Consider the following 23,970-nt stretch of genomic DNA (forward strand, 5'->3'; position numbering starts at 1 on the left):
TGGCTGCCTTATATAGTCCATTATTGTCATGGTGGGAAACATAGCAGCACATAGGCAGACATGGTACTGCCGAGTTCTACATCCTGATAAGCAGACAGCAGGAAGAGAGAAACACACTAGGCCTGGCTTGAGCACTCAAAACTTCAAAGCTCACCCCTACTAACACAATTCCTCTAACAAGGCCAATGATGCCACTCCCCATTTGTCTAATGGGGCCATTTTCATTCAAACCACCACATACCTGATACCTTGTCTTGCACCTCAAGATGGACTGGGAACTAAAAGAAGCCTTCTTCCCTTTGGTTGCTTTTGTCTATGTGTGTTGTCACAACTCCAAAAGAAATGAAGGGAACTGGAAAGATGACTCTCCAGTTAATAGCAATGATTGCACTTCTAGAGGAGTTGGGTTCAATTCCAAGCACCCACATTGCAACTAATGACATCTGTAACTGCAGTTCCAGGAGATTCAACTCTTTGTTCTGGCCTCCAATAGCAACAGGCACACACAGACAAAACATATTCATTTTTTTCTTTACATTTTTAACATTTCATACAATAACCATACATTACTCTTATAATTAGGTGGAAAGACATTAAGAACTCCCCAAATTTCAAAGGAAAATGAGTATTTATTCAGGTCCCAAATGGAGTTGTTCTATGCTTAGAACAAATATACAAGAAAAACTGTCACACAGGAAAAGAGCAATTTACTTTATTACATTAAAAAATAAGATCCATAACATGACCACACAAAGCCACACAACTGGAAATGCAACTACTCAACTATTATACAGAGAGAATAATGGTTCATGTCATTAATCAGCAAAGAATCAGACATCAAAGCAGAATATAGCTTTCACCTATTATTATAGGACTACAGACTTTCCTTTTTGGTATTACGGTTTTTAATATAGGACTTTTGGATTTCTTTTCTAAGTTTAATATGCTATCATAGCAAGAATGAAGAGAAAACGGAGCTGTTTTTGATGACTTGGCACTGAGAAACTAGCCTATGGGAATAGTTTGAAATATATAAAAACACTGTATTCACAAAATTGATCACAGCATTATTTGTAATACTAAAAATTTGGAAATAACATAAATTTCTAACAACTGAAAGAAGGTTGAAAAATTACAATAAATCTATGTAATAACATATATTACCAGGAATATAAAATATAATCAAAAATCACTAGTAACCATACAAAATGTTTAGAAAGAAAGTTAAGTGCAGAAGTTGTATTATAAACAGCATAGAGGATCAAGAAATGTAAAGCATTCATACCCCCAAAAGGATAAGATATGGCGATCTTAGAATAAAGCACTCCAATATTTTCTTGCCTTCTAAATGCATTTCTGCTTTCTAATTTTTGTATAATTAAACATATCAAACTCCTAATGGGGAAAAATGCCTTTTAAAAGGTGAAGAAAATACCAGATTTTCAAGATGTATTCATTTCTCCCAATAATACAGTCTAGAGAGTCCTGACAGCCTCAGCCTCTAAGCAGGGGGGTAGGGAAGCCAGGCTATGAAGAATGGCCATGAAAGGGTTGAAGCAAAGAAGAGGGGACAAAGGCTTGAAGGACCAGGGAGGTAAGGATTGGCAAGGAGAGTCAGCCAAGGGAAGGGGTATTGTGGAGCCAGGGAAGACTCTGACTGCTCAGCGGAGGTCTTTCTAGACCTTTAGTAGGCACTGATGGTGTTCTTAAAGGGCAGGGGTCAAGAGGGATTTTAGGAAGACACATGGATTCTTCAAGGAACAGGGGAGTGAAAAGGAGGGGAGGTAAATTTCTTGGGAAGGAAAGAGAAGGACAGAGGCAATGGTGATGAGAGTGGAAGGAAGAAGCTGATGGCCATAGCAAACTCCCTATTCTATGCCTAAACCAAATATAGTTTGCTCATTGTGGGCAAATGCAGGACAGTAGGAACCTACCAATCAGGGTGAACCCATCTAGCTTGAATCCAGGGCATCTCTGTCCAGTCTGCTATGATGGGAAGGTTCTAAGTGTGAATTATAAGGTACCAGAAATCTTTTAAAATGTTATTGTATCAACAAATTTAAATAGCCACATATGTCTTGTGGCCACCACTGGGCTTATAACTTCATTGGAAGCAGAATTCAGAGGGGTTTAAACACTAAAACTGTGCTTTAGGAGATAGATGTAAAATAAAAACTTGTGTCAAAATCTATCCCTCTAACTATGAAGTAGAAAATGAAGCTAAACAAAATGAAAACATACTGTGAGGAGTTTCTAAACTAAATTGTAAAAATGACGCTGAGTGGACATCATGAGATCAACAAGGAAAGATGGGAGCAAAGCATCTGTAAAAGCCAGTTTCTAGACAACAGACAAATCTGAGGATCAGGAAAGATGAATGGGACCATCAATCCCAAACCAGCAATACAAACTGCTGTTGTCAAGACATTTAATTACTTGCTCTGGAAAAAAGAAAAAGGACTATCCACCACTCTACTATAAGGCCAACTGGTAAAAACAACAATCTGTCTTTGAAATTTTACAGACTTCAAAGTATTATCTTGACTTTTTGGTTACAATTTAATACATGACAACAATTTAATCTAATTGCTATTTGCTTTTTTGTTTTAAAAACATTTACCTTGAGACACTGAGGCATTTTTAAGAAAATTATTGAAATTACTCATTTAAATACAAACCAAATACATAGACTGCTTATTTAAAAAGCTGTAGACTTCTGGCGATTGTGCAGTTTTCACCATGTTAGAGCAACAGTAATAAAATAACCTTATCATTACTACATGCCATTCTAGTTACTTTCGTACTTAGGAGACATAGAACTACATTCTGAAAATTACTTTATACCCTATTAGTGAAAAGTTTCCACAAGCCTCAAGATAATTTACATTTCATAAACACGTTTTCTTTAGCAAAAAGTAGAATACCTCCTGCCTCCAGGATACATGGATATCTGCAATTCTCTAAATAGGAATATGAATACAATTTTGAATGACTCAAATCATGGGAATAGTTCCATTTTAAATACTTTTCATTGTGAATAAGAGTTTTTAACAGATAGACACTGAGTTCAAGAGTTGTAGTATTTACTAACAAACTATTATTTGGGCCAGAGAGTATTGAAATAGTTAACTGAATTTCCTAACTTTAACTATACTTCACTAAGCATTATTTATTATTTAATGAAGAAACATCACATTGATCATCACATGGATATTTTACCTTTAATTTGAAATCTGTAGTCTTAGAAACTAAGTAATAATTCTAGAAGCAACTTTAATTTCACATTTGAGAAAGAAATGAATCTCATGTTAACATGCTTGACACACTGGGCTACTTAAGACATGGTTACTATCTGAAATGCACTAAATTCAACAAACAAATGATTTCTTGAGTACAATATTATGTCTGGCTAACACGGTCTTTAGATATAAAGATATGATTACACCTTAGTTTACTTTGTACTTGTGTAGTAACGAAGCTACGTGAGCTTTTAAAACAAACGTTTCAGCTTAGCCCAAATCCAGTGGTGAATTCTAATTTAAGAAGGACTACATGAAAAGGTCCACCTGCCACTTAATCCTAGGACAGTTTGCTGATGTATGTTTTGATTGTTTCCCACTCAGGTTATGTCTAATACAATGGGTAGGAAGAGATAACCATGTCTCATGCCTCCTTTCACCATCCAGAAGGGTAAGGGGACATATATGTGCCCTCTGAGGCTGGCAGAACTCAAGGCCTCAGTGAGCGGGGAAGATCTCCATGTTGGGAGTCATTATATACATTGTGATCCTGTAGTGGGTCAGAATCCACAAAATAGAGTTCCCCAGCATGGATATCAGAAAAGTTAGCCAGAAATTCACTAGGATTGAAGCCAACCCACACAGTATACCTATAGTCTATGGTGCGTATGGAGTATCCCATGACCTTAATATCTTTTAAGCTTGGCTTGTCAGAATTCCACTGAGGGAAATCTGCAGGCCGGGGGTACTGACTATAGGCAATCAACTCCCGAGGATTACCAAACAAGTATGCATCCTCTTCCAAGTCATGGAGCTGCAAATGCTTCTGTAGATTCTGTCCTTCTCTGCACAGCTCAACATGAAAAGAAGGGATCGGGCACCGAGGAGGAACTGGCAGCCCTGCAAGTCCAGCGAGTGTGGGGAAGAGGGATACAAGTTCTACGAGGTCCTCGGTGTGCCTGCCTGAAACAGGAAGCAGCAGAGTTTCATGTAGTACACTACAGAAGCCAGAAAAAGCAGAAGCCTGTCTGAGCACCACCTATTCCCCATCTCATCTTCATACACAACATACATTTGTTTGTAAAAGCAGCTTAGAAGTGCTACTTCAAGACTGTACTCTTCACTATGACACCCATCCAATGGACTAGCAGGAAGCAAAATTTCAATGTTTCTGGCCAGCTAGAAGCATTTTTAAGCTACTTAAATTTTAGAGCCAAATACTTGTTTCAGACACATGTAATCAATTAAAGCTCTACCCACTGTGTAAAAGTCTGTTGAGGATTACTCATTTCTAAGTGTTTGTACTTGATCCATATTTTACCTGTAACACGGTAAAATACACAAAATGTGAACTTTACAACATTAATCACGTTTTAGTGGCAATACATGTATTCATATTGTGTCATCATCGCCATCACTTCTACGCCATCACTTCTACAACTCCTTGTATAGCTCTGTCCCCACTGCCTCAGAACAACACCATCACCAAACCAAATGGCTAGTCATTTTTCTACTACCATCAACTGGTAATACTCATTCTACTTCCTAGCACTATGGATTTGACTCCTAGAGATAGCTCATGTAGTACTCTCAGATAGTATTTGATCCTATGTGCCTCTGTGGCTTATTTGCACTTAACATAATGTCCTCAAGGTTCATCTATGCTATAGCATACACTAGAATTTCCTTCCTTTTTAAGGATGGATAATATTCTACTATATGTGTATAACACACTGTGTATGTTGATGTGGTCAGCAATGCAGGTGCTTCTGAGTAATCAGTGCTCCTGTGAGTAATCCCTCACTCATAGTCCTGTTAGCTCCAATAAAACTCACTAATTGAATAAGTTGGACTTGGGTATAATTGTTCCTTTGGTGTGTCACGGGTTCTCTTTCTTGGGGGAGTAGATGTATGTGCATGTGTGAGTTGCATATCTGTAGGAAAAGTCTCTCATATAAATAACATCACTATGAAAGTAGAAAACAGCATGTGTACATCATTGAAAAAAAAGTGTTTACACTCAGTCTAGTCAAAAAGACTTAAGACTTTGGGACAATGGCACAGAAAGACTACTCTGGATATTTGTCAAGAGTACAGAGCAAATTAACTGAACTTGTTTTAGTAGGTCAATGAGCTCCAAAATTAAAAATACTCCCCCAAAACTGCAAAGTCTCCCCCCAAAACAGGAGATATAAAACATGCATGTGAAATATTCCACTTTGTGTTGGGGAGACTTTGTCCCAGTAGTCTATAGCCATTTCCTCTAACATCTGACATGCTGCTGTCACTTCTAAACAGCCCTCACACCTCTAGAATATCACATGCTCTTTTGGCCCCCTAGACTACCCAAGAGGCCCCATGTACAGTGGCCATTCCTGTCAGCTCTGGTTCTGCCATGTATTCCCAACATAGAGAATGGCAGATGCTAAGAAATATATGCATTAAAAACAGTATTAAGAATGAATTCCAACACACCACAAAGAGGGGTAGCTTGTTGTCTGATAAGGTAGTCGACATATAAAGCAAAGGTGTTCTCATTGTTAGGTGTTATTACTGCTGTCTATTTATACCTGCATCCATCAATTCTGAGGCAGTATCAAGAGGGTCCTGGTAAGGAAAAAGCTTCTCGCCTGCTGCAGGAAGTGGGGCTGTCCTTCCAGGAACATAGAACATCAGGGGTACACGGGTAGTGACATCAAAGTTGCTGTATTTGGCCCATTCTCCATGTTCACCAAGGGCCCATCCTGGACCATCAAAAAGCATACAATGTAAAAAAAAGATCAATTATATTATGCTTTGCTTACTTTAGATACCATTGCACTCCTCAGTGTAAAGACCAGAGGACACTAAACCTGATAACTTAAGGAAATCCCTCTAGAATTGTAAAATGTGACTCATATAAATGCTGCTTTATTCAAAGGCAGACAACTGTTCATAAAGAAACTTTCAAAGGGGAATTTTTTAATTTCTAAACTATAGTTTTGAAAACAACTATACTTTTTTTAAAAGTAATAAATTCACACAACACTGAATTTTATCTGTTTCAAGAGGCTCCCAATAAACATGCTTCCTCTGCCAAGGCAGGAACTTGTCCATACTTTAGTGCACATGCTCTACCACTCAGCTGCACTGAGCAACTCTTTCTGGATGATAGGGACCTGGAAGGCAGCCATTCTACTACTGTGACCCCTATTAGGGGCTTCAGGTTCATTTGTTTGTTTGTTTGTTTGTTTAAGATTTATTTATTTATTTATTTATTTATTTATTTATTTATTTTGTGTCTGTGAGTACACTGTAGCTGTCTTCAGACACAGGAGAAGAGGGCATCAGATCCCATTACAGATGGTTGTGAGCCACCATGTGGTTGCTGGGAATTGAACTCAGGACCTCTGGAAGAGCAATCAGTGCTCTTAATCAATGAGCCATCTTTCCAGCCCCTTAATACCAAGGATATCTTGATTTTTTAATAATTTATTTTATATACATTGATGTTTTGCCTGCATGTGTGTCTTTGTGAGGGTATAGGATCCCCTAGAACTACAGCTACAGACAGTTATGAGACAGCCATGTGGGTGTTAGGGATTGAACCCAGGTCCTCTGGAAGAGCAGCCACTGCTTTCAAACACTGAGCCATTTCTCCAGCCTCTATCCTGATCTTTTATAAGACTTATCATATACATTCATATGTGAAGACAAAAAAACAATGCAAATTTTCAGCTCTAAGCAAGAAAAAGAAATCCTTAGCATTCATTATTCATTAAAGGCTCCGTTCCTAAAGACAGCGTGAGTACTACAGGTTGGGAATCCTCAACCTGCTTATATAGGAGCACACTTTAAAGACAAAAGTGTGGGATAATGATTGTATGTGGAGAATTTCATGTTGTAAAAATAACAACTATCAAAAGCTTGAGTGAACTGAGGGAAGCGCTGGTATACACCTGTACTTTATTTATCACAGTCATGTTTGCTGACTTTTGTCAGAAGAGGTTGCAGAGACTAGCCTGCAACTTCCCTTCTTCAGTCTCTAGATAATGCTAGGGCTACAAATAAGTGCCACAGCCATTAAGAGATTGTGGTCATGATGCTAGACAAACAGCTCAGTGGGTAAAGTGCTTGTTGCTCTTCCAAATGACTGAGTTCAGTTCCCAGTACCTATGTCAGGTGAATCACAACTGCCTAAAATTCAGATAATTACTTACACATACACACACACATACACACAAATACAGATTAAAATAAATTGGGACTGGAGAGATGGCTCAGCAGTTCAGAGAATTTCCTGCCCTTCCAGAGGACCAAAGTTGAGCTCTAGCACCGATATCAGACAGTTCACAACTGTCTATTGCTCCAGCATCAGAGGGTCTGAAGCCCTCTTCTGTCATCTGCGGGCACTGTTCTCATGTACACACATCAACAGAGAGCCATATACATAATTTAAAAATAATAAAACATTTTTAAAATGTTAAGAGAGACAAAAACAAATCCTCTCTCACAAATAACTAAGATGCAGTACCTGCCTCCATTCTCACATATCCAAGATGGAGGTCCACAAACAACTAAGTTGCTCTTAAAAGCACTCCATGATCCTGGACTCAGAGTACCCCATGTACATGGGAATTTTTCAAAGTGTCCTTTGCAGGATACTGAGATATTCAATTCACCAGTGCACTGCAAAATGCTTACCATGATCAGATGTGAAAGCAATTATTGTGTTGTGGGCTAGGTGAAGATCATCCAAAGTACTCAAAAGATATCCAACCTGAGTATCCAGATAGGACACAGAAGCAAAGTAGCTCTGGCGGATTTTCCGCTACAAATGAAAAAAATTACAAGAATGAGAACAATTTTAATTACCTTAGCATACAAAATGAATAGCTACCTGAACAAGCATTTCTCCCAATCCCAAGATCTCCATTCACTGACTGATGCTGTTCTTAGTTTAAACCTAATGTTCCTTTTCCTATCATTTGCAGCCCTTTGCCTACAAAGGCCAGCCAAACAATCTGCAGAACCAAACTGATGTGTTTGAAATTTAATAACCTTTTACTTTAGGATACAGATCATGACAAATGGATGCAATTTATTGTTCCTTTCTGTCTACTCTGCACATTCTGGACAGTCCCTAGAAATGAACATGTAAACAGAAAATCATCACTTACTGCTTGTGTATGCTCAGAGCCACACACTCTCTGATGAGGGGTATGCCAAAGATACCACTCAGCTCAATTACAAGCCACAGGTGACTGAAAAACTAGAAATGGATTGACTCCCAGCCATAGATACCAGAAGTCCAAAATCAAGGTTTAGGGAATGCCATCTCTGAAAGTTCTAGAGGTATCTGCATGCCTTGGCTTGTAGTAATCATTGCACTCTGTCTCCATGTGTTTCTGTCACTATCCTCCCTACCTGACACCTTTCTTATCAGGAAAACAGTCATGTTGGATTAGGGACTTGATTAGTATGACTACATCTTAACTTAAAGCAGGCTATAGTCTGAGGTTTAAGGACCTCAACAGTTCAATATATTTTTTGGGGCAGACACAAATTAACCCCAAATAATGACCCTGAGTAGGCCTTTCCTCTGTCCACTTTCTTATCTAGCAAGAAGTGGAAATTCACTAACTTCATGAACCTCTATTAAGTTAGCTCATTTGTAACAAACTCTCAATGGACAGAAGAACAATGAAGGACAAGAGAGCAGTTGAAGTCCCTAAACCCAAAAGGGACTGTTGGAACTGATAGTCTATACCCATAAATAAAGGGGGCAAAAGCCCTTCCTGGATTAACTCCTCTATTACTGCTTACAAGTCTTAAGGCAAAAAGATTACTCTTCCTCTCCTACTAATGCCCAAGCAGTAATAAGCAAGATAACCACTTACAAGATCAGCTCCATCTTCTACCTTCCTCAGGGCCCCTGCCTTATCAGATGGACATGTCAGCTGCTACTTGTCACTGCTAGGATAAGGACAGTCATAAGACTTGTCCCTTCATCTTACTTTAGTGATAAAAACATCTATGCTTATAGAAGGATTATGCTGAATTCTGCCTACATGTAGTTTATCGTAAATAAACTTTTCAGTCTGGAGTGTAGAGAACTTTTAGTTCTCCTGGGAATCAAGACACTTCCTGCTAATGTTAGTCATGGAAAGAAAGCAACAAAGAAGTAGGCAGAATCTTCAGACCTGGTGAGCCACCTAGCTAATAAAGCTACAATTATAGGTAAGTAAACATATATACATCAGGAAAGCTAAGGTTGAGACATGGAGTGAGCCTTCAAGTTAGTTGGTCTGGATAAATAAAGGGAAGACTTCTCAGAAGAGTTCCCATGGCTATTACCCAAATGTGAGCAAGATGCTCTAAAGCAACAGTTATGCATACAACAGAGTGAAGTTACAGAAGAGCAGGGTATGTTGAGCTATGTAATGACATAAGAAGGCAGACAAGAAATAGAGGCTTAGGGCCAGATGACATAGACTTGGAAGTTCTTCAAAGGAGGAAAAGTCTCAGGCTATAGGCCAAGAAGCCTTTTCAAGATATAAAAGTAATACAATATAGGCTATAGGTTAGCAAAAGTCCCGTGGCAAATGCAGGGCAGATTCTAGGGCCATTGCTGGCACCTAGGAAAAATTCAGAATGCTGAAAAAATGGCCGAAAAGTACTGTGTATTGACCTATAATCCTGGCACTTGGAAAGCTGAAGCAGGATCATCATGCAGTTTTGTTTAGCTGGGACTATAGTAAAAACTTGTCTAAAAAAATATACAAAATTTAAAAAAGCAAAATGCACTGCACTTGTCCAGAAAGATGTGTTCAGAGAACATTGGCAGACCTAAGAGAAACATGGGGACATCAATCAGGTATGCATACAGGCACACAGTGTCACAAGGAGATGAGAAAGCAAAGGGTAACAAAAGTTCAGTCAGCAACAAAACAGCATGATTTGATGCCATGTGATAGAAGGGGATGGAGTGGAGAAGGAGAAAAGGCAGAGTAGGGGTGGAGGCCTGGCCATGTGGGACAGAACTGGAGTCTCCATGATCATCTGTCTGGGAGTGGCTCACAGGAAGTTAGATGTGTGTATGAAAGTCAGAAGGAATGACTAGGCTAGAGGAATAGTTCCTGGATCAATCTAACAACAGGCTAACTAGGTAGAATGGGAAGAGTGGCCAATATGAGTAGCTGAAATTGACCAGGGAACAATATCTAAGTGTAGGACCTTAAAAGGCAGCCTGGTTTCTGGTTGAGCACAGGCTAGACATCCTCGGAGACCCCAGGTGATCCTGAGGAGCCCCAGGAGGGACCACAGGTGACCCTAAGGGACGGCAGGTGTTTCACTATGCCCCTAGACTCCAGGCTCCTGACACAAGGCCACAGCCCTCCTTAGATTTGTGTCTTTTAGCCAAGTAGGGACAACGTCTCTACTAACCCCTACACAGGTAGAAGGTGTGACCACAGGCCACATGGGCTCCATATTAATGAGGTACCTAAAGGCCAGAAGGGCATAGCCAATTAAGCTTTCCTTCCCAGACACTCCTCCCTGCAAAAGGTATTTAACCTCAGGCCCACCCTGAGGAAACATGGTACAGTTTCTCAACTACTTTCCACCATGACAATAAACATCTTTAAACCATGGACTGCTTCTTTTCATCAGGATCCACTGTGGGGAACAATGGAACAGGCCTTCACCTACAGGGTTGCCGTCTAATCTACCACAGAAGACCTCTTTGCGTTCCCAGCCACAGCCACCGTGACCACTAAGCCAGCTGCCTGTAACAAAGCTAAGCCAAACACAGAGAAGAGACAAGCCAAGGACTCTCTCCAGAGGGAGCAGCCAGATTGCTCTCCTCCCCTACCCTTCTACCTTGGGCCAGTCCAGCCTGTGGGCCCCATTTCATTCTTGGCTCTTTCGAGGCTTCCAGCAACAACTGGGTGCCCAAGAGACTGAGAACCAGTGGGTTCCAGGCCCCCCTGCAGGCCCAGAGACCTTCCACCCAGCTAGCTCCCGCTCCCCCAGACTAGACTGTGTTCCCCAACCCTGGAGCAGGATCTTGTGGCTTCACAAAGCCACAGACTCCCGCCTGGAACCAATGTGGGATGAGCGCAATCAAACTTCCCTCCTATCCTGCCTCCCAGAGCTGCCCTAGCCCCATGGTGGGGAAGCCACAGGACCCCCCCCCCCACCATTAACCCAACACTAAGTGGGAAATATAGGAGGTTTCTGTTATGCATGCTGAAATAGAAGAAGGGTAGAAAGGTTTACAAGGAAGCCCAGAAGTTGGACAGCTTAGGTTAGATTAGAGAAAGTGGCACCAAGCTTGGATGGTGGGGCAGAGACTGAAAAGATAGAATTTGCCAACAAGGTCAATGTCTGCCAGTAGTGATCCAGGGAGGCAGAAGCCCATGCAGAGAAAGATGTCGAACAAACAGACCAGGAAGATCATGGATATAGCCAGAATAGGGCACTCTTCACTACCGTCCAACAGTAGCTGATGGAGCAGAGCAGCAAATAGAAGAGAGAACTTAGCAGATGTATGAGACATGGTACAAAAGGACATGAGCAGATAAAGATGCTGCAGAGAACATCGGTAGGAATATGCCTCACCAAACAAGCAAAGAACTCCACTGGGCAGCTGAAAGCCTCTGCTTAGCAGCACCAGAGATTCTCTCCAGCAGTTCTCACAGCTGGACTGCCTCATGATTAGGATACTGCAAATGGAACAACTGTGCTGAGAAGAACACAAGAACAAGGAGAGTCAGGCTATAGGGCCTTCCTCCCAAGACACAGTGGGATGAAAGGTAACAAGAATGTCAGGCAAGGAAGCTACAAGGAGAAGGGGTTAGAGCCAGTCTTGTGACCAAACAGGTATAGTATAGGCCTAAGCATAAAACTGGGAGCTGAAGGAAGGAGAGAGGTGATGTTTAGCAAAGATATCCAAAGCTACAATAGACCAGGGAGCATGGCTCAGGTCCATGGAGCATGAGGCATGGCTCTATCCACAAGATCACCCAAGTGACAGTATGAGCCATGTTGTCTGCTGTGTCCAATAGTTAGGAATATAAGGAAGGGGCACAGAACACGAAGGGGTCCTCTCCATACAGCTGACACTAACCTCGTGTACTTCTACAGATCCTCTCCTCTCTTCACTGAAAACCTCAAGTCAATGTTCTCACAGAAAATTTATCCATCCTGCTTCTGTTTGATTAAAGAAGTAATGCACAGAGACTTCAGAGGTCATGCCACTGCCATGGGGTGGAAAGTGAACTTAAAACAAAACTTGTGAACAGACAAAAGCAAGCATGGAAGTTTGAAGTTCTAGGTCCATGGGGCTAAAGCAGCTCCACTTGGCACCAGATCCATGTCGCACCAACTTGTTGCAGAGCAGTTTCTTCATCTAACAACATTGAGGTTTTCATCCAACCAAAACATGCAAATGCTTAAAGCCCTCCCTGGCACCTAGTCTATTATAGAGGGGCATTTTTACTCCCTGCCACTAATAAAATAGGTCTAGACCTAAAGCTGCAGTTCAAACCATCTTGTTATCAGACAACAAAGCAGAAATAGGAAATGAGTTGGCAACATGGCACATGTGTTGCTTTCCAAGCTCTCTACTTGCCACTTCAAACTCAGGAATCACACAGTTGTGAGGAATTTACATACCTCACCCTCAACTCTGGCTGTGCAAATGTGGGGGCAAATAGCTTTGGAAAATGAACGAGATACCTTTATGTGTTAGACTCACTTCATTTTAACATCTATTCTCCTTGCAGTGGTTCTCAAACTACTGAGTGCATCACAACTATCTGATATGCTTTCTGAGGAAATGTGGTTTCTTTGGCCTAATCTTCAGCTCTAGGGCTGGGAATATAGTTCAATAGTAGGATACTTGCCAAATGTATGTGAGGCCCTAGGTTCAACCAATAGTACTGGAAAAAAAATAAAACAAGAAGAAAATAGGAAGGGAAAGGGAGAGAGAGGGAGAGAGAGAGAAGAGGGGCGGAGAGAGGGAGAGAAGGGGGTCCATGTGCATAGGTGGGCCAGAACTCTGTACATTTAACAAGTCTGCCTAGCAAATCAAACACAGACCGTGCCAGGAACAGACTCTTTTACTCACTACCTGCTTCGGCACTTATGTCCTAAGACTTCAGAAAGAATATGGCTACGCGTGTCTGTTTTACTCACCCGAGAAAGGCTGAGGGATAAGGAAAGGACTCAACATAATTGAATGACTAACTGAGAGCAAAGAGATATCACACATCACAGCTGACAGCACTGGCCATGATACCCTACCTATCTCTGTACCAAAGCTCAGCTCATTCAAGTTACCCCAAGAGTGCCAAGTGGCACTTTAGGCTTTCACACAGAGGAAATGAAAGCACCATCAAACAAAGGATCCTGGGCTTCTACACAACTACAAACATCCCAACTGAGACCAGTATTAATTCCTCATGGGCTGGGGGGGAGTCACTCAAACTACATGCAATCCCTGTGCCTGCTTATATAGCAAGTCTGAATGCTAACTTCTTAGGAAGCTAAGGTACTAGTAAGAAAACTTGATCTGCACAGTACTACTCATGTCAATAAATACTAACAGAAATACACAGCTCAGAAAAAAAAAACACAAGGAAGGGTTTTCTTTGTTTGTTTTGTCTTTTTGAAACAAGATCTTACTATTTAGTTCAGACTGGGTTTGAGCTCATTATGTCAACAGGTTGGCCTTGAACGTAAAAGTTGCCTCACCAATGGTATCACATAATCAGTGCCTGATATATTCCCCCAAGCATACCACTAGTACCTGAAAATCCTCAGGAATTGGTCCATAGGGAACACTGATGTTTAAGGCTTGGACATCTTCCCGCTCCCTGATGTCCATCCAGGGGTTGTAGGCTACAGGTGGTAAGCTATCAGGAACATGGGGATCAGGAGCCAGGGTTATGTTTTCCAACGGATACAACTTCTGAAATTCCTAGGACAAAAACATACAAAGCCACAAGGTTGCTAGTTCTTTGGCAAAAGCACAAAGTTGTGTTTTCTGAAAGCCTCTGATAAATTTACTTGGTGCTTGCTTCCCAGGTACTCACCTGCCCTCACCAGCTCTATGCCTTATAGATCTGAACAGCAACAAAATCCAAAAACATGTTTCTGACAATTACAGCAACAACTGTTCTCTCCTCCTGCTCCCCACCTTACTTCCAATATACAAAGGTGGGAGTGAAGCACAGTGGGTTCCCAAAACCTCCCTTAGCTTCAGTGAGTCAGGAGGAGAACTCACAGACTTAGTATAAGGCCCCATTTACTAGAGTGTAAAGATTTCAAACCCAATCAGAAAAGGAAAAACAAACATGAAGGAAAATCTGGAGGAAACCAATGAGCAGCTTCAGAGTCCTTTTCCAGGAATTTCCCACGCACATACTGCCCCAGCCAGTTGAAAGACAGTCCATGTAAAATGCTGCCAACAGTGAAGCTCAATAAAACGGCAGCACCGAGTTTTGGCATGGGTCTCATCACATAGGCATTCTGCCTCAACCATAAAATGTTAGGCTTCCATAAGGAAACCAGTGATTCAGCATGTACCATGTGTGCCAAAATTACTTAGGCACTCCCAAGTCAAAGTTCCTAGTTGCCAGACAAGGGCCAGCGTTATAAGCACACTTCTGAAAGGCTTGCAAGCTAGACAGCTTTGTGAACTCTTTTCTACACAGAAGCAAAAGAGGCTAGATGTCACAAGCTTTTTCCAAAGATGCTGAGAGCTCCTGCTATGAGGGCAGGATCCACAAGGCTCATCTAAGAAGAAGCCTACAACATCAAAGGGTGTACTTCCTAGTCTGTACTCTCACTTATAACTAAGAAACATTCTTTATAAAGTGAAAATGCTGCGCTGCTCAGGCCCAGAAGAAAGAAAGCAGAGAAAACCCGTAAATGATTATTAAAAAGGACTATACATTATAAACGATATAGAGAAGCATCGATTTGAAGTGGCCATAAGCAATTCTGTCTCTTGTGCCCATGGAGTCTAATGTCACAGCCTTAAGGAGGACTGACAGTTGAGAAAGAGGGCTTTAGGTTTCCTAAGATTATCTTCCGTTTAGCTCCTGGTGGCTTTGCATCCCCTCTGGACAACATCATTGTGTAATCCCACGTACGTGAGGAGTTCCAGTAAAAGAAAGCACACCTCCAGTGGAGGATATTCCTCATTTCTTACAAGATTCTTTTTAGTTTTTTGTTTGGTTTTTGGTATCTTTTGAGACAGGGTTTCCCTGTGTAGTGTGGTTGTGGAACCCTCTATGTAGACAAGACCGGCCTTGAACTCACAGACATCTGCCTGCCTCCATGTGCCACCATCAACCAGCTTCCTCCAAAAATCTTTACATGTCCTAAGAGTACATCTTGGTTTTAAACTATGATTACCATCATTCCAAGTACACTAGTAAGCATCAGGCATCCTGGTAGGTTATGAACCCCTTCAATATGCAAATGCCTCTCTGGTGAATAATTAATACAGATATAGTAGCAGCTCTACCTTGGGGTATCTGAAGGGGATGTGTGGCTTGTGATATCCAACCGCCAGGAAGAAAGGACTGACTGATGTTTTCATCTTTTCCAACAATCGAATGGCTTCCTCTGTGCTCTGTTTGTCAGGCAAGGTACCCTCAGGCACATCTGCCACATCCACAGGACAAAGCAGGTTGGCATGGAGTTTTCCATCTTGTCCCTTACATGTCTTTCAAAACAAAATACATAACATTCTATTAAATTAAATAAATAGAAATCCTGACAGATACACACTGAATGAACAGCACCAGTCCTCAAGTTGTTAAAGTCACTCAGGGTGAACAGCAATATTGAAAGCAGAAGTGAATCAGCAAAGAATTTCTCCAGATGGGGGCAAAAGCCACACAACATTCAGTTTACTGCTATGAATTATCTCCAGACCATAACTAATTAAAGGATACCCAAATAAAACATCAAAAAGATATCAAAAGGATATGATCCTCAGCACAAAATGTCATCCAGAGTGACCATCACAATTCCTTTAAGTGAACTACTGTTTAAAGTTAAGGTTTGAATTCATTACCTGTGTATGTGTACATGTTTATGTGTGTGCCACTGCACATGTAGGGATGTACATGAAAAGCAGAGGTCAACCTCAGTTGTTTCTCAAAAGCTACTCACCTTGTGTTCTGAGATATTAGGCCAGCTGGGCACCAAGCTACAGTGAGCTGATAGTGTCCCCAACAGTGGCTTCTTGATGAGTACTAGGAATTGAGCCTGGATCCTCATGCTTCCAGAGTGAGTACTTTACTGAGTGAGTTGTGACCATGACCCAACATAAGGTTTTAGAATGAGAAATACCCCAATCAGCCAGGTGTGGTGGCCTATGCCTCTAAGTCCAGCAACATGAGGGAAGTTGATACAACAGGATTCCAAGTCTAAGGCCAGCCTGGGCTTCAGAGCAAGTTCCAAACCAGCCTGTCTAGGCCATGTAGTAAAACACATTAATCTCACAAAAAGGTACTCATTGTGTCCATCAAAGCAATCTCTAAAGACCCTAATGCTTGCCTCTATAAGACATCACTAAAAGTAAAAGCTACAAACATAGCATAACCAGCTTAGAAGAAAGTGCAATATATTTAATAGTTCATTTGCTAGACAAGACAGTGCTTTCTTGGCCCTTGTACAGACCTACCTTAGTGTTTTCATACTTCTCTGAGGATGGATGATAAGGTGGAAAAGACCAGCTATATGGATAATCATCACTGTGATTAGAAGATATACCTTAAAGGGGGAAAGAAAATTATTGAATTAAATATGAAAGAACTTTCAATTACCTACTGCCAAATTAAAAGTGAACAACTATGCAAGTAGCTCCTCCCCTCTTTAGGCCTCAGTTTCCTCACCTAGAAAATCAGAACCTCAAGATAGATAATATTTCCATTAAGATCAACTGCCCATGATTTTAGTAATGAGCATCTAACTTCCCAATTACTAAGCCTTGGAAGTTAGCAATCTGTAAGAAACAGAGAACCTTATCCCTAAATCTACTCATCAGGAAGAGATCAAGGAACAGCAGACAGGCCTTGTTTGGTTTCACTTCCCAAAGTAGAACCTCTCCTCTAGAAAATACTCACTTCCCTCCAGATGTCCTCAGGCAAGCCATGTTGTACCAACTAGGAAGTTGAACTGATAATCAGCTTTCACCCACACAATATGATTTCTGATAGTGTATTTTCAAGACTGGGCTTGCTTTTTTAAAAACTGACTGCTATTTTCAACCTGGACTGCAGCCTAGGTTCCAGAAGAAAGTTCCTGAGCCTGTTGGTTTTAATGATGTACAAAGAGCTCTTGGAGACACTCATGCTATCTCCTTCGGTGAGAAGTCCCATCATGTCTACAGCTCTAGCATTTCAACACACATGCATGCTCCCACTAGCACGCTCCCTTGGTTGGGCATCAAGAAAACTACAGCCCCAGCATCACAGATAAGGAATGTGATACTCAAAGGAGAAGGTAAACTATTAGCCAACGTCAGCCACATGGCTAAGAAGTGGCAACACTTATCCCGTGACCAGATGCCCAGATGCCTACATCCCTGATGCCATTTCCCAGTGAAGACAAGTCTGTTTCCACAGATGTTCACATCAGTAAAAAGCCAGAAGCATGATTGTTATGCCGGACTACTATGCTGTCATTAAAAATGAATTTTTGAGGAGTGTAATATAATAGGAAATATTTACTCTCACTCATGGTGTAAAATTATAAAAATAACATAACCACAAATCTGAAAAATACTATGTCCAAAAAAGAAGGATTTTTTTTGCTTGCCACATTAAACATAGCTTTCCTCATGGGTGGTGCAATTACTCATCGACACTCTTTGGTTTCTTAAAATTTTCAAAATCGCCAAGCAGTGGTGGCGCACACCTTTAATCCCAGCACTTGGGAGGCAGAGGCAGGCGGATTTCTAAGTTCGAGGCCAGTCTGGTCTACAGAGTGAGTTCCAGGACAGCCAGGGCTATACAGAGAAACCCTGTCTCGAAAAACCAAATAAATAACTAAGTAAATAACTAAATAATCATGTCATCTACTAATAGGGGTAGTTTGACTTCTTCTTTTCCTACTTTTATTCCTTTTGTACCTTTGTCATGTGATCCTATTATCTGTTTTAAAATGTTGTTTATGTTTCATTTAGGAAGTAAATAACTACTTTATCAGTTAGTATTCAAAGTCAGAATTTGACAGCCAGTTGACTTCCTCTTTCTGACATTATTCACAGAGAAAGCAGTAGCTTTCCCCAAGCTAGCCCATACTTGGACATCAAGTACACACAGTACCTCTGGACATTTGAGGTCCTTAGATGAAGTTGCCTCACCCCCAAACTTTACAGATAGGCATCCTGCAAAGCCCAGAGTTTTAAGAATCACCCTGAGGTCAGGCCCAGAGTTGAACTGATACCAAACCTGCCTCTCCAACAGCTGCTACATGGGTCTGACGACATCAGCTCCAACTTCTAAAAGGAAACCAGTTTCTTTCTATTCTTTTTCATTTAGAATGTGAACATGAAACTAGGTTAAAGAAATGTTTTGTTTTGTTGTTTTTCATAGAATGGCATCAATCAACAACAAGTTACCTAAGCCTGTCAGAGGAAAGACCACTACAAGGATAGTCCCAACCCAGTATTCAGGCACAGAAACAGAGAGCCCAGGCTTTAGTAATTGAACAGTACCAGGGTGAAAGACTTTCCCAACCGACATGGTCACGTAGCCATTCTCCTTGAAGTATTGGGGGATGGTGGAAAAATTTCCAGAGTGGACCCTCCAGTAGGAATTGAAGTCATATAGGCGAGTGGTGTCAGGCCTCCTCCCAGTGAGGAAGGACACTCGACTTGGTGCACACACTGCTTGCTGTTAGGGAGCAGAAGCAAATGTCAACAACGTCACAGCCAAATGTGTCTGCAGTCTTCAAGGTAACTAAGCAACCTCTCCAGATCCTCAGCAACAGCCTGGCAGCTGAGTCATGTCGATGTCAAAGTCAACCAGTGGGATTTGGGCCTCACCCAGGTACTAAAGACTGCTGTCTTCCTAGCAAAGGAAGACAGCAATAAGGCACTCAAAACAGCAATTGTATGTGTTTTCCTATGCAATAGCACCCCTAGGTACCCAGAAAGGGTGATGCTCTAAAAGAGTAGCCCTGAAAAAGGGGTTCAGGGAGGACAACTGCCATGGATAGATGACTGACTCTCATCCAGTTGGCAGGCCCATAGTTTGTCTTTTTTAGCTCCCATCAATTCCTGTTTCTAGCTGAAAGCTAGCCAAGCCTGTCTTAAACATATTAGGGCCACGGCATTGTCTCCATCCAAGGAAAAGGGGAAACCCTGCAAATGCAAGCTTCCTTGTCAGGGGAGACCAGGCTTGCCTAGGCCTTCATTCTCTTTCTTTTTTTTTTCCTCTTTCCTTTTTTTTATTGGATATTTTATTTATTTACATTTCAGATGTCATCTCCTTTCCCCATTTCCCCTCCTTAGAACCTCCTATCCCATCCCCCCTCCTCAACCTAGAACTGATCTTAATACTTGCATGAAATTAAAATGATATAAAGGCCTTCATTTTCTAAGCTCTGCTTTCCTCTTTCAAGAAGGTCTCTAGAGCAGCAACATGCATCTCCCTCCCTACTGTGTATACACAAAGAGGCATATACCCACATCTAAAGGTCTGAGACATACCTGAGCAAAGGCATTCTGAAAGAGAATGCTATGGGATGCCAGCTGGTCAATGTTTGGGGACCTCACTAGCTTATCTCCATAACAGCCCAGAGTGGGGCGGAGATCGTCCACGATGATTAGAAGGATATTCAAAGCATCTGCACAGGAGGGAGGGGCTTTGGTTATATCACATGCACTGACATTGAAATCCCCCCTCCCTAGGGTAATGAGAGGATCAAGGCTAGCCCCTGATCCTTAACAGTCCATGCAGAAAAGGGGTCACAAGGGTGGGACTGGAGTACACCAAAGCCCTAATCCAAGGTGAGGGTTACCTTTCAGTCATGTCCCCACATCTAGGTGAAGAAGAAAGAGACAAAGGCAGAGACAGAGATGGGAGGGGGATCAAAGAATGAAGAGAAGGAAGGAATAGAAGACAGATGGAAAGATGGTAAAAGGAAGGAAGGGTGGATAAAAGACAAGTAGCAGAAAGAAAAGGAGGAGTGGAAGGAAGGAAAATGGACAGATAGAGAGGAAAGAACTGTTAAGAGAGATGAAGTCTGTGTCAGTGGATGGCTCCACACCCATGTGTATATGGGCAGTCAGCACAAACTGGACTCTGGGTTATAAAATCAAAAAATGAGAACAAAGTTGGGAATGGGGTGTATCTGGGAGGAGAAAGGGGGAGCAGTGGGGATGTTATAAAATGCATTTATGAAATCCTCAAAAATTAATGAAAAAAAGATGATGGAAAAAACATGAAGGGATGGAAAGGATGGGGGGGGTAGGAAGGAGGAATGGATGAATAAAAGATGAATTCGGGCTGAATAGACTGAAGGAAGGAAAGATGGATAGAGGATGGGGAGGAGTGAAAATGTAGGGGGAAAGGATGAAGGAAGAATGAAAAAGGAAGATAGAATGGATGGAAGAAAAAAATTAGCAGGGACAGACACAGGTTGGATAAGACAAGAAACAAGGAATTGGCACCTGTAGCAGAGTTGTGCGCTGTGGACTCCAGGGCGATGCAGAAGGAACCTAGCAACAAGCTGAAGCTAAGCTGGCGCCAGGTAGGCGGCGGCGGTAGTGGCGACATTTCTGCCTCTGCGCAGCCTTGCTAGAATGTGGCGTCAGACTACAGCGGGACCATTAGGTAGCTGTAACGCTGCCTCCACCGCCTCCAACGCCGCCACCGCCGCCACGGCCACCACTGCTGCCGCTGTCACCGCTGCTGCCGCTGTCACCGCTGTTGCCACCACCACCACCACAGTCACAAGCAGAGAAGGCTGCGCGACACAACCGCCTCGGGCCCAAAGGCCCAGGCACTGGCCGGAGTGTGAATGCGCTTGCGCAACTCTCTTCTACCCCCCCCTCCTTCTGGGGGTGGAGCCTGATGGCGCCGGAAGTCTGTGCAGGATCAGTCACAGTGGGCGGAACCTTAACCGGAAACACTGCTGCTGTGGCTGTTCCAGCATACATTTTACAGTAGACAGTGGTGACTGGAGGCTTGATGTTCCAAAGGTTTTGCTATTGACTAGCTTTTTGCCTCTTTGCCTTTGCTAGTTCTGTGCCTTTTACCTGGAACTCCTGCACTGCCCTTATATCCTCTATACATGTTAATTTTCTTTCAATTCTCCAAAGAAGCCCTTTGCAAAATTCATTTTAAACCGAAAAAGATCTCTTTTCCTCTTTATTGATTCAACAAATCCTTATTAAACACTGCATGCACATACACAAACACATGCTCACAAGTACATGTATACCAGGCATTGTTGGCAGTGCTGGAGTTCTCAGTTCCTGCTCTGATTGAGCTTAAAATAAACTCGGAGAATGTGCCTGAACAAAATAAAGCTGTGGGGGGGGGGATTCTTATTTTCTATGAGGTAGTTTAGTCAGAACCTCATTAATAAAGTTATAGTTGAATAAGGAATCAATCCAAATGATGTGTATAAAGAGAGGGAACAGCAATTGTGCAGGAGATAGTAGACAGTGATGGTGGCTGGAGCCAGCCAGAAAAGAATTCTGGGAAGAAGAGATGGGCACAGTGAGTGGGAGTCAGACTCCTGTGGCAACAATTGTCCACTGTTCATTTTTGACTGAAGATCAAGAGTGGTATGCTATGTCTTCTTTCTACCTAATGAAGCTTGAAAAACTAGACCCTCTATTGATGAGTCACACTTAATCCCCCACCCATAAAATAAATAATAAATAATCTAGCACAATGTCAAACATACAGATGAAAGTTTTGAATTTGTTATTGCAAAAATATTGGTATTGTGGCATCTTACCTTCTAGGCAACATGTTAAACTAAAGGCAGTAGTTTCTTCTCATATCAATACTATATGCTACTAATATCCTCATTAATGTTCAAAACTGAAAATTATGAAAGACTAAATTTCTTGAACAAAGGCATTAATCCAGAAGATACGGGACAGTGTTGCATGGGTTTCCTACTTCTAAAAGTGTTTGTAGTTCGTTGGTAGACTCCTTTCAAGTTCACAAACAAGGTCTCTGAGCACCCTCACATCTAGGCTTAGGGTAGGAGGAAACGTAGTGAATAAGACCATGGAAGATACCCTTCAGTGTTTTCCACAATTATGGCCATGGTTCAGATCCAAACAGAAACATAGCTGAGGTTCATCTTGCATTACAACCAGAGAGACTTGGAAGCCAAAACACAGAAGTGGATGGCAATGGTGACCACAAAAGAAATTACTTCAAATGTAAGGATGTACATAGTCCAGGTGAAGGAAAACATGGCTTGCTTGGCTGTAGACTCTATAGCTGGGAATGATTAATACTATTGAAAACTCAAAGCTGATATTTTCTAACTGCAACAGACAAAAATATAAAATGTCCTCTATGATTTACACTCATATTTTATTTCATTGAACATTTTAAAGAGATCATGTAATTTCACTAAAACCTAAAACCTTTAGCTCTGTCAGCTAGAGAGATGACTTAGTGGTTAAGAGCTGTCATTGCTCCTGAAGAGGACCGGGGCAGACTCTCATGAGTCACATTCATACATAACTCCAGTTCTAGGGAAACTGAAACCCTTTTCTGACTTCTGCAATAACTCTAAAACAAACAAACAAAAAAAAGGTAGACATTTCTCTGTGGCTCAGTGCCAATGTGACATATAATAGGCACATACAAAGAAAATAGGCCAATTCCTTCTATATAAAATTTATTTTAAAATATTAAATTTCTAGAATGTTAAATAATTTGTGACTGACTCATTTCTCAAAACCTAAGTAAAATCAGTACAAGGTCCCCAACAATACCTGTAACCCCAACACTGAGGACAATGGAGAGGGCAGAGACAGTAGCTGCCAGCCTAGCTGAAAAAATAAAAATAAAAACCAGGAGCTCCATGTGCAGTGATAGACTTATATCAAAGGAATAAGGCAGAGAGTAATAGAGACAGATATCCAAGACCTCTGGCCTCTGAGAATAGGCAGCACATGCATACATGTTCACAAAAGAAAATTTACTTAAAAGTTAAACATGCATCATGTTTGCTGTGGAGTTCCTTCAAAAAAATCTGTGGGAAGGAAGAAGAACAGCAAGAGTAGACATTAGAATCAGTTGAGCCTTACAATTCTGTGTTCTAGAACTGAGAAGGAAGAAAATCGTGTTGTTTCAAATTATCAAATTTTTGATAGTTTCTTATGGCAACCTTAGGAGGCCAATGTACCATGACAGTCCTCCCCAGGCTGGTGGAGGTGGTCCAGCCAGTGAAGGTTCTCTAGCTGCACAGCAGATTCCTTCAGACTTGAATAAATTTTCTTTGTGTCGTTTGCACTTTGGAAAAATTTCAATATTTTCTCTCAGTTCCATAATTGTTAAAATTTGGTGATATTTTCCATATAGAGTAAATATATATTTAAATGCTCTATATTATAAATATGCAGGATAAAAATAATTATTCAGAAAATATTTCTCAAAAAGATTATATATATATATATATATATATATATATATTCAGAATACAGAAGAAAACCCTGAATATAAATAATGAGAACACTTGAGCAGGA

At 41.4% G+C, this 23,970-nt stretch overlaps 1 protein-coding gene across 1 annotated transcript; it reads right to left on the reverse strand.

Moving 5' to 3' along the window:
* Positions 1-609: 609 nt before the first annotated feature.
* On the reverse strand, positions 610-21,237 carry Ids (iduronate 2-sulfatase). The gene is made up of 9 exons (XM_028788422.1): positions 20,920-21,237; positions 19,957-20,093; positions 18,961-19,138; positions 16,924-17,012; positions 15,757-15,957; positions 14,032-14,202; positions 7,923-8,049; positions 5,810-5,983; positions 610-4,202 (listed from the first exon to the last, which is right to left on the reverse strand). The coding sequence occupies exons 1-9, from the start codon at positions 21,023-21,025 to the stop codon at positions 3,730-3,732; spliced, it is 1,656 nt and encodes a 551-aa protein (XP_028644255.1). The 5' UTR covers positions 21,026-21,237; the 3' UTR covers positions 610-3,729.
* Positions 21,238-23,970: the final 2,733 nt, after the last annotated feature.

This window comes from Grammomys surdaster, unplaced genomic scaffold, assembly GCF_004785775.1.
Source record: "Grammomys surdaster isolate TR1022 unplaced genomic scaffold, NIH_TR_1.0 125749, whole genome shotgun sequence".
NCBI lineage: Eukaryota > Metazoa > Chordata > Mammalia > Rodentia > Muridae > Grammomys > Grammomys surdaster.

Excerpts from the sequence above, each read along its gene's own strand:
- Ids (XM_028788422.1), bottom strand. The coding sequence starts at position 21,025 with ATGTCGCCACTACCGCCGCCGCCTACCTGGCGCCAGCTTAGCTTCAGC. Across the intron at positions 19,139-19,956 it reads TTCAGAATGCCTTTGCTCAG|CAAGCAGTGTGTGCACCAAG; the intron begins GTATGTCTCAGA and ends GCTCCCTAACAG. Across the intron at positions 8,050-14,031 it reads CAATTCCTGAGGATTTTCAG|CGGAAAATCCGCCAGAGCTA; the intron begins GTACTAGTGGTA and ends TTTCATTTGTAG.